The sequence below is a fragment of the Aspergillus foveolatus genome (genome assembly GCF_047715535.1).
Source record: "Aspergillus foveolatus strain CBS 279.81 unplaced genomic scaffold BDW70scaffold_5, whole genome shotgun sequence".
NCBI lineage: Eukaryota > Fungi > Ascomycota > Eurotiomycetes > Eurotiales > Aspergillaceae > Aspergillus > Aspergillus foveolatus.
The window spans coordinates 282,164-300,819 of record NW_027396069.1 but is presented as its reverse complement, the minus strand read 5'-3'; the positions used below and the strand labels follow the sequence as shown (position 1 = coordinate 300,819).

General features: G+C 52.1%; 7 protein-coding genes across 7 annotated transcripts; 3 read left to right on the top strand and 4 right to left on the bottom strand.

The window, feature by feature from the left end:
* Positions 1-525: 525 nt before the first annotated feature.
* On the bottom strand, positions 526-5,882 carry BDW70DRAFT_170153 (putative eukaryotic translation initiation factor subunit eIF-4F). Its single transcript, XM_073742861.1, has 5 exons — positions 4,834-5,882; positions 1,416-4,709; positions 1,283-1,366; positions 847-1,232; positions 526-792 (listed from the first exon to the last, which is right to left on the bottom strand). Exons 1-5 carry the CDS (start codon positions 5,479-5,481, stop codon positions 648-650), a joined length of 4,557 nt encoding a protein of 1,518 aa, XP_073599658.1. The 5' UTR covers positions 5,482-5,882; the 3' UTR covers positions 526-647.
* A 1,077-nt stretch (positions 5,883-6,959) lies between these two features.
* On the bottom strand, positions 6,960-8,855 carry BDW70DRAFT_93889 (HVA22/TB2/DP1 family protein). The gene is made up of 3 exons (XM_073745233.1): positions 8,360-8,855; positions 8,219-8,307; positions 6,960-8,159 (listed from the first exon to the last, which is right to left on the bottom strand). Exons 2-3 carry the CDS (start codon positions 8,248-8,250, stop codon positions 7,229-7,231), a joined length of 963 nt encoding a protein of 320 aa, XP_073599657.1. The 5' UTR covers positions 8,251-8,307; positions 8,360-8,855; the 3' UTR covers positions 6,960-7,228.
* Positions 8,856-9,069: 214 nt separating this feature from the next.
* BDW70DRAFT_156509 (NRDE family protein) lies at positions 9,070-10,160 on the top strand (the record flags this gene model as incomplete). The annotated part of the gene is made up of 2 exons (XM_073740198.1): positions 9,070-9,135; positions 9,201-10,160. The coding sequence occupies 2 exons, from the start codon at positions 9,070-9,072 to the stop codon at positions 10,158-10,160; spliced, it is 1,026 nt and encodes a 341-aa protein (XP_073599656.1).
* A 262-nt stretch (positions 10,161-10,422) lies between these two features.
* BDW70DRAFT_170149 (cytochrome P450) lies at positions 10,423-12,264 on the bottom strand (the record flags this gene model as incomplete). The annotated part of the gene is made up of 5 exons (XM_073742860.1): positions 10,423-11,473; positions 11,533-11,725; positions 11,776-11,821; positions 11,869-12,109; positions 12,212-12,264. 5 exons carry the CDS (start codon positions 12,262-12,264, stop codon positions 10,684-10,686), a joined length of 1,323 nt encoding a protein of 440 aa, XP_073599655.1. The 3' UTR covers positions 10,423-10,683.
* Positions 12,265-12,862: 598 nt separating this feature from the next.
* On the top strand, positions 12,863-13,793 carry BDW70DRAFT_156507 (uncharacterized protein; the record flags this gene model as incomplete). The annotated part of the gene is made up of 3 exons (XM_073740197.1): positions 12,863-13,151; positions 13,233-13,556; positions 13,615-13,793. The coding sequence occupies 3 exons, from the start codon at positions 12,863-12,865 to the stop codon at positions 13,791-13,793; spliced, it is 792 nt and encodes a 263-aa protein (XP_073599654.1).
* Positions 13,794-15,763: 1,970 nt separating this feature from the next.
* On the bottom strand, positions 15,764-18,179 carry BDW70DRAFT_93851 (biotin--[acetyl-CoA-carboxylase] ligase BPL1). Its single transcript, XM_073745232.1, has 4 exons — positions 17,962-18,179; positions 17,275-17,911; positions 16,644-17,228; positions 15,764-16,596 (listed from the first exon to the last, which is right to left on the bottom strand). Exons 1-4 carry the CDS (start codon positions 18,023-18,025, stop codon positions 15,819-15,821), a joined length of 2,064 nt encoding a protein of 687 aa, XP_073599653.1. The 5' UTR covers positions 18,026-18,179; the 3' UTR covers positions 15,764-15,818.
* BDW70DRAFT_156505 (coiled-coil-helix-coiled-coil-helix domain-containing protein) lies at positions 18,117-18,579 on the top strand (the record flags this gene model as incomplete). Its single annotated transcript, XM_073740196.1, has 4 exons — positions 18,117-18,184; positions 18,252-18,283; positions 18,341-18,405; positions 18,511-18,579. The coding sequence occupies 4 exons, from the start codon at positions 18,117-18,119 to the stop codon at positions 18,577-18,579; spliced, it is 234 nt and encodes a 77-aa protein (XP_073599652.1).
* Between the last annotated feature and the right edge of the window lie 77 nt (positions 18,580-18,656).

The following is an 18,656-nucleotide window of genomic DNA, read 5'->3' as shown; positions in this document are numbered from 1 at the left end:
ACGACGCAAGGATGGAACAGATGTCGACACTGAAGGGAAGGGTAAAAACAACTGTCAGAGCTCGCCGGGTATTAAATTGAAGACGACACAAACAATAATTTGCAAGAGTCAAATACAGAGACATAAACGAGACATGAACAGGGCATTGAATGGCACAAGGCATCAATAAAAAATCACAAGACGAAAGCGGATTTAGATTGAATGGTCTTTACCTACCTACCTCGCTGGACAATGCCTGGAATGCACTTTTACCCATGCCCACCCCTCTAGGTACGGGCCTCTTGCTCGCCATGCTTTTTGCTCTCTCGCGTATCCACATCTCCAAATCGTAACAACAGAACGTAAGAAATTGTACAATCGAAATGTAGATAGAAACTGGGACGAACTGAACCCCTCTCTATAATACCATGCCGAACAAAAAGGAAGTGAGCGATCGAGACCGACCTTTCTCGCGTCTGTGACGTCGGAATCGTGCGTGAGCGAAGAAGATTAGGTGTCGGTTAAGTTAGTTCAAATGACAAGACGACCATGTCGGTTGAGTGTCTCAAAAAAAGAGGGGAATGATGGGATGGAAGAGAATAAAATAGGGTCTTTCCAGAACAGAAGAACGGAATCATTTTCATTATCATTGCCAAAGAACAAACGATCTATGATGCTTCTTCGCCATCCTTGGAGGGGGTTGCCGAAGGTCGGCGCTCAACAGCCGGTTGTGATTTTGTCAGCATGGGCGAGGTAGGGTTTGAAGGGGGAGATGTGGCCATGTTGTCCTGATCTTGCAATTGGGCCAGAGCACTAGCAAATTATTAGTAAACGGAACAGACAATAAATAAATCAGTGGAAATATACCTGAAAGCGTTGATGGAGGATGCGGCTTCCTTGTCTTCCTTCTTACCGGCAGGGGGTGTCCCAGTCCGGCTGCTGGCACCACTTTCGTCGCTGCCACGAACCAAATTGCCACCAGGGCCGAGGTTCTTACGTCCACTGTTGCTGCGGGATCCGAGCATACTAGAAGGTCCAAAAGACATAGGCTGGTTGGTGTTGCGGGTGGTGCGAAGTCGGCGGAGGTCATCACTGCCAACCTTGCTAGATGCGTAATCCGGCGGGGGTACCTGTCCGTATCCAGACGAGTAGCTACGGGCATCACCACGTCCCATGGCGGGGCGTCCACCACCTCCGCGGCTGGCTTGCTGGCGCTGACGTTCCAATTCGGCCTCCTGTTGCGCACGAGCAGCCTAGTAAAGTTAGTGAAACCAATCATCTCAACAGATGTGAAGACACATACCTCCTCACGAATTTGCTGGATGGTCTTGGGACCCTTGTCAGCATCCTTCGAGACCCAGCGAGCATTACGCAGATCGATGATATCCTGAAAAATTAGCATGTTGTTGACACCATACAGAAATTGGATGACTTACCATTAGCATAAACTTCAGACGACTAGGCAGGTTCGGAGTCTGAACCATGAGGTTGATGCGTTGGAAGTAGGCGTCCATAAATTTACGGTTCTGCTCATTGTCGGGAGAATCCAAGGCAGCACCAATAGTGCGCAGAAGACTTGTCAAACTCTCGACCTCAGCTTCGTCTGGAGTGCCCTCATAGTCAACAAGCTTCTTGATACACATATGCATGATACGCTCCGTCAACATGCCCAACTTGAACAATTCACCAATGAACTTGACGAGGCCCAGACCACGACGCTTGGCAGCAGCAGCAGCGTAGTATTCGTCGGACATCATAGCCGCTTCCTCCGTGACACCCTCAGGCTTAGGAGGGAGATTGACCTTCCAACCGCGCTCGAATTCTTCTTGACAACGGTTGAGAAGGTACTTCCGGAACAGACTACCACCGGCCACGACATTGCCGTTCTTGTCCTTGATGTTCTCATCCTTAATATCCATGCTCATGCTCTCCAACATAGTCTTGCAGAACTTGGCGTAGATGGAGGCCCAATGTGCCTCATCGGTGGCCTTCTCGAATGTAAGTTGAATGACTTGTCGGAGCGTACGTCCGTCAGACTCATCCTTGGATTGGGAGACAATCTCCAGAATCTGACTGGAGATACGCGGGAAGTTCTCAGGCGTCATCTTATTCAGCGCGGCCTTGACCTTACGCTGAACAACATCCGGGGGCAGGTGGCCACCAGGTGTAGGACCAGCAGCAGTAGCAGCCTGGCCAACACTGCGAGGCTTCCATCCAGTGGCAGAAATCTGCAGACCCGGGACCTCCTTTCCGGCTGTGAGGGGCATAGACTTGGCCATATCCTCTTCCTTCTTTGCCTGCTGCTTTTCGCGCTTGCTGCCTGTGCGGGTGTTAGACCTGCCCGAACCTGCACGAGGCGACATGGGTTGAGAAGAGTTGCTACGACTGAGCGGAGTAACACCACTGCCCATACCCATTCGCGGGAATGAGAATGCGCTGCCTATGGATGCAGGGCGTGAGTTGGACATCGCAAACCGTATTTCAGATGTGGTGCCTGGAGGTAAACGGGAGGGTGCACCAAAGGCGCCCATCTGGAAATCTGAAGTAGGGCCCCCTCGAGACGGGTTACGCGACATCGGAGTGCGGGCAGATTGAGGACGGGATGAGTCGTTATCACCGACGGTCTCACGTACTCGCACGTCCCAGTCGACGGAAGGTTTCTCCTTGAACACAGACTGGAATTGCAGCAAGAACTCCTTGTTGTAATGAAACTTGCGGTCCGCAGGGGCGTTTGCGTTGAGGGCAGGATTTGGAGAAGCAATCGACTCAGGGTAGGAGATCTTGCTTAGGTCGTCCACAAACCGAGCGGAATTGAGAGCTTTCATACCAGCCGTGGGCTGGGCAGGCTCAACAGGCTTGTTGGTTTCCAACTTCAATGCGGCAGGCTTCGGTTTGCCGGCTGCGCTGGCAGGTTTGGCGGGAGGTGGCATGGAGGTGTCGGACGAAGGAGTAACAGTACCGCTGTCAGCCGGGGTGCTAGTTTCTGTCGCAGAGAATCCACCCTTCTTCAATGAGGCAAACAAGTCCTTGTTGCTCGCCTCTTCGCCAGCCTCACGCTTCTTCTGTTTGGCCTCCTCAAGGGCCTCGGCCTCACGCTCGGCCTGCTTCATGTTAGCCTCGTAGGCCTCCCGCTCCTCCCTCTCTTTGCGCTCCTTCTCTTCCTTCTCGGCCTGCTTCCTCGCGTAATAAGCGGCTTCAGCAGCGGCTTCCTTGGCCTCAAGCTCAGCCATCTCGCGTTCGATGGCATCATAGTCAATCTCATCGTCATCAGCAGGCGCGGGAGCGGGAGCGGGTTCAGAAGGCTTTGCGGTTTCCTTAGCAGGAGCGTCATCTTTCTTCTCTTTGAGGCTCAGATCCTCTACACCCTTGCGAGCAGCCTCTTCATCAGCAGCCTGCTTCTTAGCAACCTCTTCCTGCTCCTTCTTCTGGCGCGCCTCTTCTTCCTCCTGCTTCTTCTTGGCAGCTTCTTCCTCCTCCTCCTTCTTGCGCTTAGCTGCCTCTTCCTCTTCCGCCTTACGGCGTGCCTCAGCCTCTTGATCTTGCGCCATCTTCTGGAGAACAGCGTCCTTCAGTTCCTGTTTCTTTTCAGCGGCAGTCTTAGCTGAGACGGATGTAGAACGAGTGTGATCTGTGCTGCTACCAGTTCGCGGCGGAGGAGTGGGAGTCGGCGTCGCAGCTTTGACGGGGGAAGGCGTGGCGCGCGCCGGAGAAGCTGGCGTCTTTTCAAATGTCTTCACATTGCCGCTATCGGGATCACGAATAGTAATGGCTTTCCTGGCCGGCTGAGGAATGACAAAGGCAGGGGCCTTGCCCCCGGCAGAAGTGTTCGAAGAGCGGCTAGGGGTGTGCGTGTGTCCAGGCGTGGAGGGAACAGCAGACGGCGCATTCTGTCCTAAGCTAGAGCCAGGGCGGTCAGACACCTGTGAGGGAGTTCGCGACAGACCGGTTGCCTGCGGCACTGCTTGAGGGACAGGGTATTGGTTCTGCATGTACGGCGACTGGTTATAGGGCATGCGAGGGCCGGGTTGCGGCGAGGGAGGGGCCATATATTGGTAGTTCGGGTAGTATCCGTAGTTGGGGTCGGCGTAGGGGTAGCCCTGGTTATGTTTCATCAGCGTTAGATAGTGCTCAAATTGACCACTCTCTGGAGCTAGATTTGGGGAGGCCAGAGTTTGGGGAGGAAAAGAATGATGGGTTTGGGGGTGAGGAAGGTTTGAGTGCCGGGAGTTAAACCCGCGGGGCCCTTGTTTCCTTTTGTTATAGAGACCACGGCGCGGGGGCTTCTGAGAATGAGGGTGGGGTGGTCTCACTGGTTGGGGTCCCATATGTTGAGGATAAGCGCCGTAGGGCTGAGGAGGCATCTGTGCATGAGTCATTGGGACCTGGCTCATTTGGGGTGTTACGGGGTGCGCGTTGGCCAGGGCCGGGCTGCGGCTGGCTTGCGGAGAAGGGAATCCAGGCATGGGTCGTCCTTGGTTTGCGTGGAACTGAGGCCCCATGTTATGGCCGCCTCGGGGCTGGCTGGGTTGCCGGAAACCGGGAGTAGGCGAGAATGCTACCGGGCCCTGATGGCTGGACTGCGAATGACCACGGCCACGGCCACCCTGATGGTAGAAACCACCACGGCCAGGACCACCTCCCATGTGGTTGCTCATGTCACTGTGCGTTGACTGAGAAGACTCGCGGCGCAGATGCGTCGACTGGGGACCGGCAGCAAGGGGAGCCTGGGCCTGAAGATTCAAAAGAGGTTAGATAGCGCAAAAAGGAAGAATTAAGACAATGTTTACTGATGTGACGCATCATAAATTCAATGCCTTTGAACCCATACGGGCATGAACAACACGGAACACTTACATTGTCACCTGCATTTCCGAAGCTGCCGAAGTTTACCTGAGCCTGATATGAAGATGGCGGTGGGCGGCCACCACTCGAAGCAGGCTGAGGAATAGGTGAAGGCGAAGTTTGCGGTGAGGTCGCACGAGGGTTCATCGGAGGCGTGACACCCAGGCCCGACTGGGGCTGGTTGGCCAAAGCGGCAGGATTGCCCATGTTCGGCGAGGACTGGGTGTTGGCGAAGCCAAACTGGAGGCTGTTGGGGCGACCTGTCTGCGCCCTAGTGCTAGGGTTGTAGTCTGCGGTGATGGTAACCGAGGGCTTCTTTGAGTGGTCGCCTTGAGGCACACCAGAGGCCGGGGCGCCATTCACAATGGTCGGGTTCGAAGGTTGCTGCATGGGTTTGCCGCTCACAGAAGTTGAGGTCGACTTCCCATGTTGCGATGAGCCACCCACGGTGACGGGAGCGGCGGCGGTAGAGTCCGTCGCGGACTTCTTAGTCGCGTTTGCGTAGGAACGAGGCACCGCGGTCGAGGTCGAGGTCGGAGCGGGAACCGGCGCCTGAGGCGAGGTTTTCCCACTGAGCGAAGGGGTGGAAGAGTGCGAGGCGGCCTGAGCTGCGGTACTCTGTCCTTGAGGTTGGCCGGACTTCTGAGGGATCGAGCTCATTAGACAGGCGGGTCGGTCGAGATGGGGAAAGGACGAAGAGGTTGGGAATTATCGAAAGACGAGGGAGGAAAGGAGGACGATGCTCGCAAAAGAGAGAGCAAAAGAGAGATCGCTAGAGCTGGTGACAACTTCTAGGCGATGTCAAGAGGCGTGTTACGGCAGAAGGAACACGCTCGAGAATAATCCCACATCCAGGATTCCCACACACAACGGCAGGAAAACGAGGGCGGCGACAAAAGAATTGTCACGGCAGGGGAAAGAGAGAAAAAGCGAAGACCACCAACGGGAAATACTGTGCGTCGTGGTCAACGACGATAGTTTGGAGAGGAGAAGGGGGAAAAAGAGAGGGGAGGAAAGAAGAGGTCAAAGTCTTCTGGGGAGATGATGGAAAGGATTTCGGGTTCCCTTTTTTTTTTCTTACAAACTACTCTTTTTGCGTTTCGGTGGTGGTGCTGTTGACGCACGAACGGAGGTACGGTGACTGCGCTGCCAACCACGTACACAGAGCAGGTCCTTCTCGTTTATAGATTACTCATTAAGACAATAATTATCATTAGGTCTCCTTCTGAATATCTGGAATAAACGAATTCTTCCCCTTCTTTCTGTTTCCTGATTCTACAAATGCCCATCGGGTGGAGGCGGCAAAAACAGCCCGCCAAGACCTGCCGGAGTATTGTTCTGGAAGGGATCAATAATTCAATAATGCCTGCTGTGAATATGCCTTTCAGCGCCCTCTTGAAATCCAGTAAGAAAGAGACCTATAAATGTCATCATGCATGCCAGGCTGTCTTTCCCAGGAGCGTCCCTAATGCATGGAATGCCTCGAGCCTCTCGCCACGAAATTTATACAGTATCATACAGGAAAGATACCGATATCAGACCGACGCACAGCACCCCACGCCACGTATCAGATACCGTTACAGTGTACGTATTTGGCCGTTCGCCAGTCAATGCTTTTATTCCAGTGCCACTTCTAGGCTCATTCGCATTCGCCCTAACCCTCCCACTAAGCCTCATCGAAGCAAACGCAGCTGAAGGCAGAGCATCCCGCGCTTCTCATCAATAATCGACAGTCAGAACGTACGATGAGCCGATAGAGAATCTGTGACTCATGAATAAAACACTAAGCCACCGTATGCTACCACTTAACCTCTCAGAGCAGGGCACGGAGAACGCTTCGGACCGCTTCACCGGGCCATACAGAGTATACAGTCGGGTTTCTGTCTGGCATGATTTACTATGAAATACAACTGTCACATGTTCAGGCAAGGAAACTAACCTTAAGCAAGGCGAGGCAAGGCAAAGCAAGATCACACAGGCTGTATCCTGTCAAGCCACATACTGACAGTAACACGTCTGATGTCATTGAGGTCTGGCTACACCTACCCAAGGGAACCGACCGGCTAAAACCCGACCACTGTGACTGGTGAGTGGCGGCACCTAAAGCATTAAGCAAAACAGACAGGCAGTAATATCCGTCTCTATCGAGGGGAAATAAGAAAAGAATGATGTATGAAATGTATTTTGAGTGGGCTGTTTTGCATTAACAGACCATGACGTTCGCGCGGTTGGAACCGGACTCATAGTCCGTAAGGTTGGCTGAGCTTATTTTAAAACATACAGTACATGCATACACCTGGCAGGGTAAATGTCCATAAACTGCTAGCGGATAGCTGATCAGGTATAAATATTATGACAGTCTTGATCCCAAATGATAGATAGTAGAAGTGATGATATAGCGAGCTGTCTAACGAGCTTCCCTTGCACGAGCGATCGCATCCACGGTTCGCATCGCGAACTCCACCCCAGAAGCTGCCCCGGTCTGCTCCCCGTCACCAAACCAGTTGCCGCTACGGCGGGGTGACCGGTCCCGTGTATCCTCGTGCTCAATATGGTCGAACGAGTTGTCGCTGCGGTTCTTCCTCAGAGACGCACCACTGCCATAGGCAAGAGGGTCCTCCTCAGCGTGCTCTAGGTTGCGTTCCTCGTTTATCAGGGCATTGCGGAGTACATCAAGCATATCGCGCTGTCTGGAGTAGAAGCTCGCCTTCTCTGCACGGGATTTGGACTCAAACTCTCTGGGGAGAAGAGAGCCGCTGGCAGAAAGTTCTTCTGCACGACTTTCGTGGCTCTTCCCTGGAGATGTCACCGCTGCCACCGCGGAGCTGATTGCGGAATACCAATCGTTGGCAGGTGCCGGGTTGGTACCACCGACAGCAGAAGGGAGGTTGAAGCGGGACAGAAGGGACTGTGCATATGACGCTGCGCTGGCGGGCGGAGGAGTCGGGGGTCGCTGCGGGGGAAGGCCTAGAATGCGCTCCCTTACGAAGTCGATGGCCTGGTAAAAGTACTGAAGACCCAGTGCCTTCGCACGCTCGTGGGCACGGCCGATGAATTCCTCGATCTCTCGTTCGTGGTGTGCGAGAAACGGCTCGACATAGTCTTGGTATAGGATGCGGGCACCCTGGGTCTGCGGGAGAACGAGGTATGCGAAGAAACCGAGCCGGATCCAGCTATAGAAGGGGATCCATCCTATAATGAAGTATGTCCAGGATTCAGCCATGAGGATGGCAGAAAGCACCACCCAATACATCAACCATGGTGCCAACTGATATGGGTCCGACGAGCGAAGGGCCTTGTAGGAAGCAAAGATCGGGAAAAGAATGGTGAGGATGGAGCTGGAGTTGCCTGGTCAGCTCTACCGCAAACGTATAGGGGCAGTGGTAGTGATGCTCACGATAGCAGATCTGCGAAAATCCCAAAGAACATCTTTAGCAGCTGTGTATTCTCTTATATGGGCCGTCCGATCAATTGATTAAACTATCTCTGGAAAAGTGGTAAGAATGATCGTGGTGCTTAGATATGCGGAGCAAACCACCTTATCTGACAGCACCTAGCTGCGGGGTACAGAAGTACAGCGTCAGCAAGAGAGATGGTGAGATAGCGAAAGAGGGCGAAAGAGGCGACCAGCGCAGAAATTGTTGCGAGTTCTGTGGATATGGAGCAAAATAGGCGAGCAGAAGGCAGAAAAGAAAGCTGAGACAGGGACAAAGATAAAAATTGGAGCCTCTCGTGCGGGCCTGGCTGACTGCGGAGTTGTGACCGATCTGGGCGCCAGACGTACTGGTTCGTCGCGAGCGGGCAGCCCAGTCCTGAAGATGCAGAGAATGGGACGCTTGAAATCGGCAGGTAGTATGGCTCGCCCGAGACTGATTCCCTGTAATCTCGCAGAAAAAATAACGGAGAACTGTAAATTCACGCTATCGCAGCTTTGAAGAGCTCACTACACCCTATTATGGCTGACGTCATGGCAAAAAGCTCCATCCAAAGCTATCTACATGCTCGCGATCTTACAGAATCTAGGAAATAATATTTTGGAATTACCACTCCTAAGTACAATCAGTCAACTCCGATTATATAGTACGAGAATCAGCTCACATCTAGTCCCGCCCAAAGTAGCCGGTGACGCCCATCTGCTGTTCTGCACGTGCCCGACGGCCTACATACATGTCTGCTGTCACCCGACTGTTTCCTTCGTCCTCTCCCGCTTCTTCGCCCATTATTCAACCTCGCAAGCTTTGAGTAATAATGTGTATCGCTCTGGTATCAACAGCACATCCAGACTACTCCTTGATAATCATCAACAACCGAGATGTACTCTAACCTGACCCATCCCACAAGCGAACAAAATAATGACCAATCTAACAGTGTACGCATAGGAGTATCTCCGTCGCCCAACTGCCGCAGCAGAATTCTGGCCGGTTCCAAACAGCCACATCCTCGGCGGCCGCGACCTCGCCCGCAAGACCCAAGGGACATGGATGGGGATTACGCGAGCCGGCAAAGTCGCCGTGCTGACCAACTACCGCGAGAGCACGTCGGACGCCGCAGTAGGACAGCAGTCCCGCGGTGCCATCGTCAATAGTTGGCTTACTAGAACCAAAGCAGACGCAGACGCCACAAAGACATACGTCGAGGAAATGGTCGCCAGCCCAACGGCCCGCAATGTCGGCGGATTCAGCCTTGTTTGTGGGTACGTGAATGAGCCATTGGCGATTGTGTCGAACCGGTCGAGTACCATGGACCAAATTACATGGATTGCGGAGAAGAAGGGGCAGACGAAGGGGTTGAGTAACACTGTTTTTGACGATCGGAGTTGGCCGAAGATCCTGGATGGCGAGAGGCTGGTGGGGGAGGCGGTTAAGAAGCATGTAGAAGAGGGAGAGGGAGAGGAAGAGCTGATTGAGAGGCTACTGGACGTGCTAAATACGAACTCGCTGCCCGAGTTGAAAGGCGATGCAACGGCGGAGGACTATCTACCGTATTTCAGACAGAGCATTTTCATTCCGCTTATTGGGACGAGGGATAATACGGGCTCGAAATATCCTGCTGCGGCTGCGGAGATTCTGGCGCCGGGGTCGACACCATCCGTCTGTGCTGAAGGGCACAGCAACGGAGTGGCATCGGATCCAGCATTTGTGAAAGAGGCCGAGCCCGGGAACGATGTAATCGACCAGTCGTACCTGCATGGTCCATACGGGACGCAGAAACAGACGATTATCCTGGTGACCACGGAAGGCCGAGTGAGATATTTTGAACGGACCCTCTACGACCAGGAAGCCAAGGCTGTTCCTACCGGCCAGGGAGACAGGTCGTTTGAGTTCAAGGTGGCGCGATGAACCAAGCCATTTGAACAGCTGCTTATTCGTTCTTCAATGTCCATAGTTCTCTCGGCTTGTCTCCTCTCAACTATAATGATTTATGGGCTATGGGTTACGCGAGCCATATGCTATAGACATTTGTATATGACTATATCTGAATAAACACTCCTCCACTATGAAGCGGCTCGCCAACTTGCTTCCCTTTCGAGGATCACAGTAGTCGCCATAATTCTACGTGTCTATCTGCGTCGCAGATGCGTTGCCTATGAACGCTACCAATCGGAGACCAAGACTGGGCTATACTAATCAACCACTTCCAATGAGCCTACAGTCCAAGACACTTAGGACCAACTCAATCAACAATGTTTGCCTTTCCGAAAACAACACTTCTGAATAGCGTGGCTTCGACGCCAACACAGAGTCTGGACGACTCCTTATTGTCACACCACCGGTTTAATGGTGTAACCGACAAGCCCAGCAATGCGACTCCTTGGCCCTGGTGCCCAAACCTGCCGGAATATACCAAGGGAGGACTCATGCCTCACTCTGCCGCATGCAATCTGACAAGCACCCCATCCGCAGGCGCAAGCGTCAATGTCAGCCCATACCTGATCTCCCTCTCCGGGTAACAGTTCAGAACCGCATCAAATCTCTGCAAGAGCCTAACAATCACATATCCCGCCTCCGGGAGGGCAAACTGCTGACCTATGCATACCCTTGGCCCCCCGTTGAAGGGGAGATATTCCCAACCAACTTTCCTATTAACCCAGCGCTCTGGATTAAATACCTCGGCATCGTCGCCCCACAGATCAGTTCGCCGGTGCGTGACAAACGGGCTGTATGTCACGACTTGGCCCGCACGAAGGTAGATCGGTTTATTCCCCGCCGGACCGCCGCCGTTGGGTAGCGTTGTGGCGGTGGTTGCCACGCGGCGGTTTATGGGCACCGCGGGGTAGAGACGTAGGACCTCGTTGAGGAAGTATTGCAGATAGCGGCAGGATTTAAGGGAGGCGAATGTGATCTTGTCCCGGGAGGATGTGTAGGAGCCGAAATCAGCGAGGATGACAGCGCGCAGTTTGGTGAATACTTTCGGATGCCGCGCTAGCATCAGGAGAGACCAGCTTAGCAAGGAGGCGGTGGTGTCGCGGCCGGCGAGGGGGATATTGAGGAGCTGGGAGCGGAGCTCAATGGGGTCCTTGGTTGATGCAGCGAGGGCTTCGAGGAAGACGTAGCTTGAACTCTGACTCTTCTCAGTTCTGTCTTCCGCTGTGGTTAGTGCAGCATGCACAAACCGATCAACGTATTCATGCACTCGCTTCACAACGGCTCGACTCTCCCGATTATCGACCAGCCAGTAGAACTTTTCGAACCGGAGCGCTGTGCAACGTACCACTGGCCGCGGTCAAAGTCGCCAGAGAAGTGATTAAAGGGCAGGGTGCCCCCTCTGCGAAGAGCCTCTGCCTGACTGCCAGCGCTCTCGCCGAAAAGGAACTCTGTTACCGAGTCGATGGTCAGCCGGAACATGATGGCTTGGATGGTGGAGGTCCAGCCTGTGACTGGGTCGACGCTCATTGCGCGCATGGCTTGCTGTACGTGACTCGGTCGCTGATCTGATCTCGAGTGAATCGGGGACGGAGGAGAGCTCGAGAGCGTGACCAAGTCTCGCCGTCAGATGTGAACTGGGATATCAGAATAGGTTAATTCAAATATGGGTTAAGGGACTTACGATGCCGACTCCAAACATGGGATACAGCGTATGTCGGCGTCCGGCTCCTAGCTCAAAGTGCTTGAACTTAGTAGCCAGGATTGCCTGGACATTACCATGATCGCACGTAAAGATGTTGTCGAGGCCCATCTGGCGGATGACAAACGTTGTGACGGGGCGCTTCTCACGGGCTGACACTCGCTCGAGACGACGTTGCAGGAGTAGAGGAATCTTCTTCTCTTTATCGGCCTGCAGAGACTCTCTGAGGGTAGCGAGGCCTAGTATGTCTGTTGGATAGCGAGGCAAAGGGGCGCATCCCCAGAGATGGGCCCGGCGAGCGTGGTTTCAGTTGGTCCTTGCGTACTGATATATGAGCAGGCATGCCGTGAAGGCAAGAAGAACAGACAGAAAGATCATACTTGATTGATTTTGAAAAGAGTGAGCTGTCCGTAGGAGATGAAGGATGAATGAGGTTGGATCCGGTATGGCTGCAGGTGGTGACGGGCGGCAGAGTCGGACAGGCGCGGAAGTTAAGTTGAACTCGTTCTTTTGTACAACCCAATACGAGGAGATTGAGTGATACACTGTTGGTTCAGCTATAGTAGTTATGGCATAGCCCTGGAGTGTGGCTTCAGGCTTCCCCAGTCTGGTAGACATCTAGGGCTATGGAGTATGGCGCCGTGCCTACTCTTCTCCATCCTCCGACTTTTATAGACGCCCTTGTTTAGACTGTAATCTTCTACAGATTCATCACTTTCTAGCCTATCGTAGTAGATTATAATGGCGCGCAAATGACCCCATAGCATGCGCTGATAGCATGCCCTGGGATCCCATTCCGAGCAGACCATGCTGATACCCTTATACGCCAGGAACATCGATCCGAGTACCAGAACCACTACACAATATGACTTCTCGCACACAGACATCTAAGACTTCTGAGCATCTTTCAATCCTTCCCCATCATAGATCCGACTATTCTCTATTCTCATCAGAAAGCATTCTCACCACGGACAGAATGACTACGCGCACCACAACCACATCCACACCCAAACCCCGCAGTCTCCCCAGTAACTTCATCTGTCTCTTTATCAGACGGCTTGCGAACAGCTTTGGCCTGAGAATGCAAGCGAAAGATGACGATAAGCGCAGGAAACTCGGCTATGGTCGTATAGAGGACGGACCAGACGACAACAAAGTTCCGGACTACTACAATCTCACATCACTTGGGGAGAAGCAGACGAGTAAGAAGTGGGCTTTTACGAAGAAAGATAAACGCAGCTCTTTTCGATTGACGAAGAATATCGGTATGTACGCCATCTCGTCTCATCCTATATCATCATCCTCACCGGAGGGCGGCGACTAACATGAACATGAAAATGACCCAGACAGCAAATGGCGAGATCTCGAGCGAAACATGACATTCAGGGTCCCGCGAAATATGCTCATTCCCGCACGAACGAGTGTCCTCTTTGAGAACGCAATGAATGAATCCCGATCGAACGGGGTCCGTGGAAGTAGCTTGATCAGTCTCACCAACAAGCGAATCTTCAGCATGCCGTTCAATAATAACGGAAAGGTCTTGCAGGTGACTGGAAAGGTAGACCATGTAATCTTCACAGGAAATCCTAGGGATCTCGAAGTGGCTTTGGTTGTTCTGAAGGCTAGAAAGAGGGGAAAGGCTAGGGTTTGGACGTTACTTAAGGTGATGGGTATGTATCCCCTTTCCCACTTTGATCAGTTAGGTGGAATGAGGCTGACAGGAGATAGCAATGATTCATCACGCCCGCAAGAAAGAGAACATGGACGGAGAAATCTACGGCATTGCGACTGACAGCACTGAGTGGGCGTTTGCCTATATCGACAATAACAGTCGAGTATTCCACCCCTCCCACCTCTCCTCTCGTTTCCAGACGTTCCTTTGCCGCCGAATATGCTTTCTCCCCTAATTGAATTTCTCTAATATTGCTCTCTGTAGTACTCGACATGGTTCCTACAATGGCAATATCATGGCTTCGAAATCGTCTCCCATGTCATGAGGATCCTGGCTTATGCCGGTGCTCGGGCTGCTGCAAGCGCCACAGTTAGGGCTTCCACTGCCGCGAGTAGTAAAGCTAGCATTAAAACGCGCAATACAGGCCCCGCGGGCTGCCGGGTCTATTGCGAGGAGGAAGTGGTATATTCTGATCCACAGGGATATGTAGGTGATGAATTGGAGTAGGCTGGAATTGATCTGTCAGTGGTCTGAAGATTCTGATTCAGGGTCATGTTTAGGATACCTCGTTGCGGCAATGCTATGTTTCACTGCAATTCACTGTGCTTTATTATGAATTTCATGAGATCCTCTGCATGTTGTTCTGCATCCCATTACGTGGAATGCAATCTGATTGCTGGCTAGGAGCTTTGACATGATTTACCTTTAGCGCAAAGTAGACTGCTTGTGCACTATGGTATCATTATTGTCATTATCCATTCAGCAGGGATTAATCAATCCTGATGGAGAAAGGCTCAAACAGTGTAAGTATCAGGCCAGGCTCCTGAACCAACAACTGCAGAATTGGAGCTCCAGGTGTGTCTGAGCAAAGAGTCAATCATGAAGGCCGAGCTGATGGACATCCTCTGATTAGCCAAATCATTTTGGGACGATATGTCGTTTTCGTCTTCGTCTGATGGCGTTGCCATCCACTTCTCTATGGCACTCCTGCCCCCTTCCCCCGCCCCCAGCGTGCTTATAAAGGCCTAAAGGACGTCATTGTCATTGCCTTCTAAGTCAGATGTTCCTCTCAGTTGTGAATAATGCTTCATTGTTACTCATTTCAGGCCATTTTTAGCAGCCCAAAACTTGATAGTGATTGAGACTCTGGATCGTTCGTTCTGAGAGTAGACTTGTTGCCAGTTTGAGTTGAAAAATGGTTGATAGTGTCGACAAATCTCTCACCGGCAGAAAAAACGGACGATAGAGGGTTAATAGAAAGATCTACCATTGCATCGTCTGTCTGCCCAGGGGCACCCGCTGCAGGCAGTGAGAATCAATCCCAAATTCATAGTTATCAAAGGATTGACGGAGGAGCTTAGGTGCGCAGTATACATGATCCAACTTTTGCGAAAATAGTGTGGAAGACAATTTCGATGCTAGGGACGTTATCAATTGGTATACTGTGGTCGAGGGAGATCCTCGTCTCCTAGAAACACGGCTGCCGTTGAAGACCAGACGCAGATTCACAAACCAGGTATAGATCTTCTGAGATCAATCAAAGGATTTCCCTTCGACAAGCAGTAGGAAAGAAGGTGGCGCACTTGAACTCGGCCTTCTCTGGTTATAACACGCCTACCGCCGTCGCGCTCTCTGGCGATGTTTCTGGCTGATCTCGATCGACGAACAGTATCAGGGCCTAATGTTTTTTTGAAGACGGTTCAGACGAAGTTGGACATGAGGAAATAGATAGCTAGGAGCTGTAGCAGTGTGCCCACGCAGCTTCAGCTGCCACTCGTGGAAATGCTGCGAAGTTATCTCAGAAGACTTTCGCACGTACGTGGCGCGGCTCTCAATCTTGGACATCCATTGTCAAAACTCGAGGTCCGCGACTTGCAAGTAGGCCCAGGAATATGCAGGCACAGCTTGCGCATCTAGTGCTTTGTCGCATCATTAGGCTTCTCCCTTTATCATGTTCTGAGAGTGATAAGTGAGCGAGTCGAGGCAGACCGCGACTCTAGAGCAGGTTCAAGGTCTGTTACAAGTGTCGGGATAGACCTTCGCTGGCTAGCTATAACTCTTGGTCATTTGACTGGATTTAGTAGTAAGAATTGCTGTGGAAGGGGTTGACTGGTACATTGCTAAATAGCCATTATGGTCAAATAGTAAACTATAAGACCGTTGCATGATGACATGCATACTCTGGAAAAGCTATCTTCGATATGTATCTCCTATTATAACAGCCTTGTATATAATTCCGGGCCGATCCGCAGGCCAGTAATCAGTTAACTTTCCTCTTCAACAACCCCTTCATAAAATCGAAGCTATTACTATCACTCTGCAGCTGCCACACCCTCCCCGTAGGCCGGTCATCCCAGCTAAGTTCTTCAGCAAGGAGCAACCCATAGTCACGCGTAACTCCTTTGATTCTCGCTCTGGTACCCCCCTCAGCCTCAAGCGTAACGATTTGGTTGGTATGCAGCCAGGACTCGTAGTACATCTCCTCGAAACTTCTGTCGAAGCCTGTGCGGAGGAACCGAGTATAAAGATCTTCGAAGACAGTCAGAATACGCGCGAGGAGTTTCTCGAGGGTAATAGGAGCCGCCTTGTGGCCTACAAAACGAGCGGCCAAGGCTGTCAGGGACGTTGTTGGGGAGGCGTTGGTGGCGTTGACGCCGATGCCGACGACAGAGGTATATTCATTAGAGGAGTATTGGGAGTTGACAAGGATGCCGCAGATCTTGGTGTATTGTTTCTTGTGTTCAGGTTCGTCGGGGTCCAAGACGTAGATATCATTGGGCCATTTCAGCTTGACTGGCATGGCGCCATAGCCCTCATCGTAACTACGTACGCCCTGAACTACTGCCAACGCGGCGAGGTATTGGATGAGGACGACCGGAGCAGACTGCATTTTCTCCATTGGGTGGCGTACTACAGTCGAGAACATGAGAGACCCGGCTGGGGAGACCCAGACGTTGGATCCTCGTCCTCGCCCTGCTACTTGGGTAGTAGCGGTTGCAGTTGTGCCCGTGGGCAGTTTGCGGAGGAGCTTGGCATTTCTGATTTTGTCAGTCATGTTTATGTTTATAAATGATGTCCGACTCACTTTTCAAGAATAGTGTTGGTGCTGGTAACGACTTCGCCATACAAAATATTTGAGCCGAAAAGCGAAGCACCTTCCTTCGACTGCGCCTGATAGTCCCGCAGATGGCTGTAAAAGGCATGATGGTTGAAGTATGGTGTTGTTTTTGACGACGGGACATCTTCATGAACAATGATGCGTTTCACGATAGACTGGTAATCCACAATTCCTTCACTCTCAGGAGGTTCCGATGAGGGTTCCGATGAGAATTTGTTGGATTCAAGAAGTGACTCTGTGAGGGCCCCCATATTATATGTGCCCCACTTCTCAATTCTAAAGGTGTCGTACTCGTCTTTCAGGAGGCCCTCGTCGCCAGCTAGTTCTTCAAGCGATTTTAGCACTCGTTCTGCGTCACCAGATGACAAAGACGAGAAATGCAGAGACGATAGAGAGGGTACATGCGTTGTATCCTGCGCCACCTGCAACCCTAGCTTAGAAAGACAAGCCTTCAGGAAGTCGGTACGGGCCTTGTCGTCCGCTGCCAAAGCCTCGACTACTTCAGCGTATTCGGGACCTCCAGCTTCCGCATTGAGGTTGATGGCCGCAAATCTGCTACATCAGTTACGCTCGTCTCGATATGGTGACAAAAACTCACTCAGGATGTGGTCCAGTCAAGATAGCCGCGCCATCGCCAACAGGACAATACACCACCGCCGCAGCGCCAGAACCCGGATTCACGTTGAGACGTTCCGCGTAGCTCGCAAGAACCTCAACGCCTTTATCCGCGAACGACGGCGCATCGACAAACACCCCACCGCCATTATAGTATGACCGAAAACTCGACGGAACAACACCAGCGCTTAGCGCCTCCTTCGAAACCGTCAGCTCCGCAGCCCTTGCCCCCACCTCGCTATGGTAGACGAAGCCCTTAAAAGCTCCTCCGCGACAAGTGCCTGGATAGAAAGCTAGCTCGCGCTCCCCAATAACCTCCATTGTTTTATCGCCGACCTCGAACTCGCAGCGTTTAGTCCCATAGTATCCTCCCGCACAGAAACCGAGGTAAGCACCTCCGCGGCGAACGAATTGGTCGATTCTGCGATTACCTGCACCATTGAGCGCGCGGCAGTAGCCTAGGTCCGCGCCACCGGGAATTACAAGTAAGGCACATGTAAGCGTCCATGGCTCCTTGATGAGCATGTCTGCTGTAACAGGGATCACGGCATAACGGGAGGCTAGGAGACGGCGGAGGGTGTAGAGGCAGTGGCGGACGGATTCGACGGTGGTTCCATCTCCTGATAATTGTCAAATAGGTAATTGGTATATTTAGAAAAGAGAAACGCACCAGAGTAGACGAGGACATTGACCCTCTTCCCCGTGGTGCTGGGGTTCGCCGTGCTCGTCGCCATAACTGTTGCGGGGAAGTTGTTCGGATGCAGAAGATCGGAGTTGACTCAATTCTCCCTCATCTCCTTCGGTTACTATCGGCCTGTCAACGCCATGATATCAAAACGAGAAGAGAAGCCCAAAGTGGCCGCAGAAGGTGATGATGACGAACCGGATGAATGGTGAGAGTTGAATTTCTTGTCTTGTCTGCCTTTACTGTCTCGTGGAAGCTGACTGGCGGACTCGCAGGGACAAGCGGATCTTCAGCACCGGCTGCGCAGGTATACGCCATCAACCATTGTTATCTCAAGAACAATTCTAATTATCATCACGTCTAGTGGAGCAAGACAAGCTGAACGAATGCTACTGGGCCAAGAAAGACTGGAGAGCTTGCAAGGAGCAGGTCAGCCACCCCGTACCACTCGACCCTCTGCGGCTATATTCATACCCTTAGTATCATTAATAATATCTGGTCAATATCTGGACGCTAACAGACATATTCTAATAGATGGATCTGTTCCGCGAATGCTGGAAGCGCCAGGGTAACGACATCCGTACCCAGAGCAAGGACGCATGAACTCCCTTTGTCCAAGCATGTAAGGCATCAACGAGCGCATACCCTGTACGATAGCTAGCGATTTGTATTCAGTATAC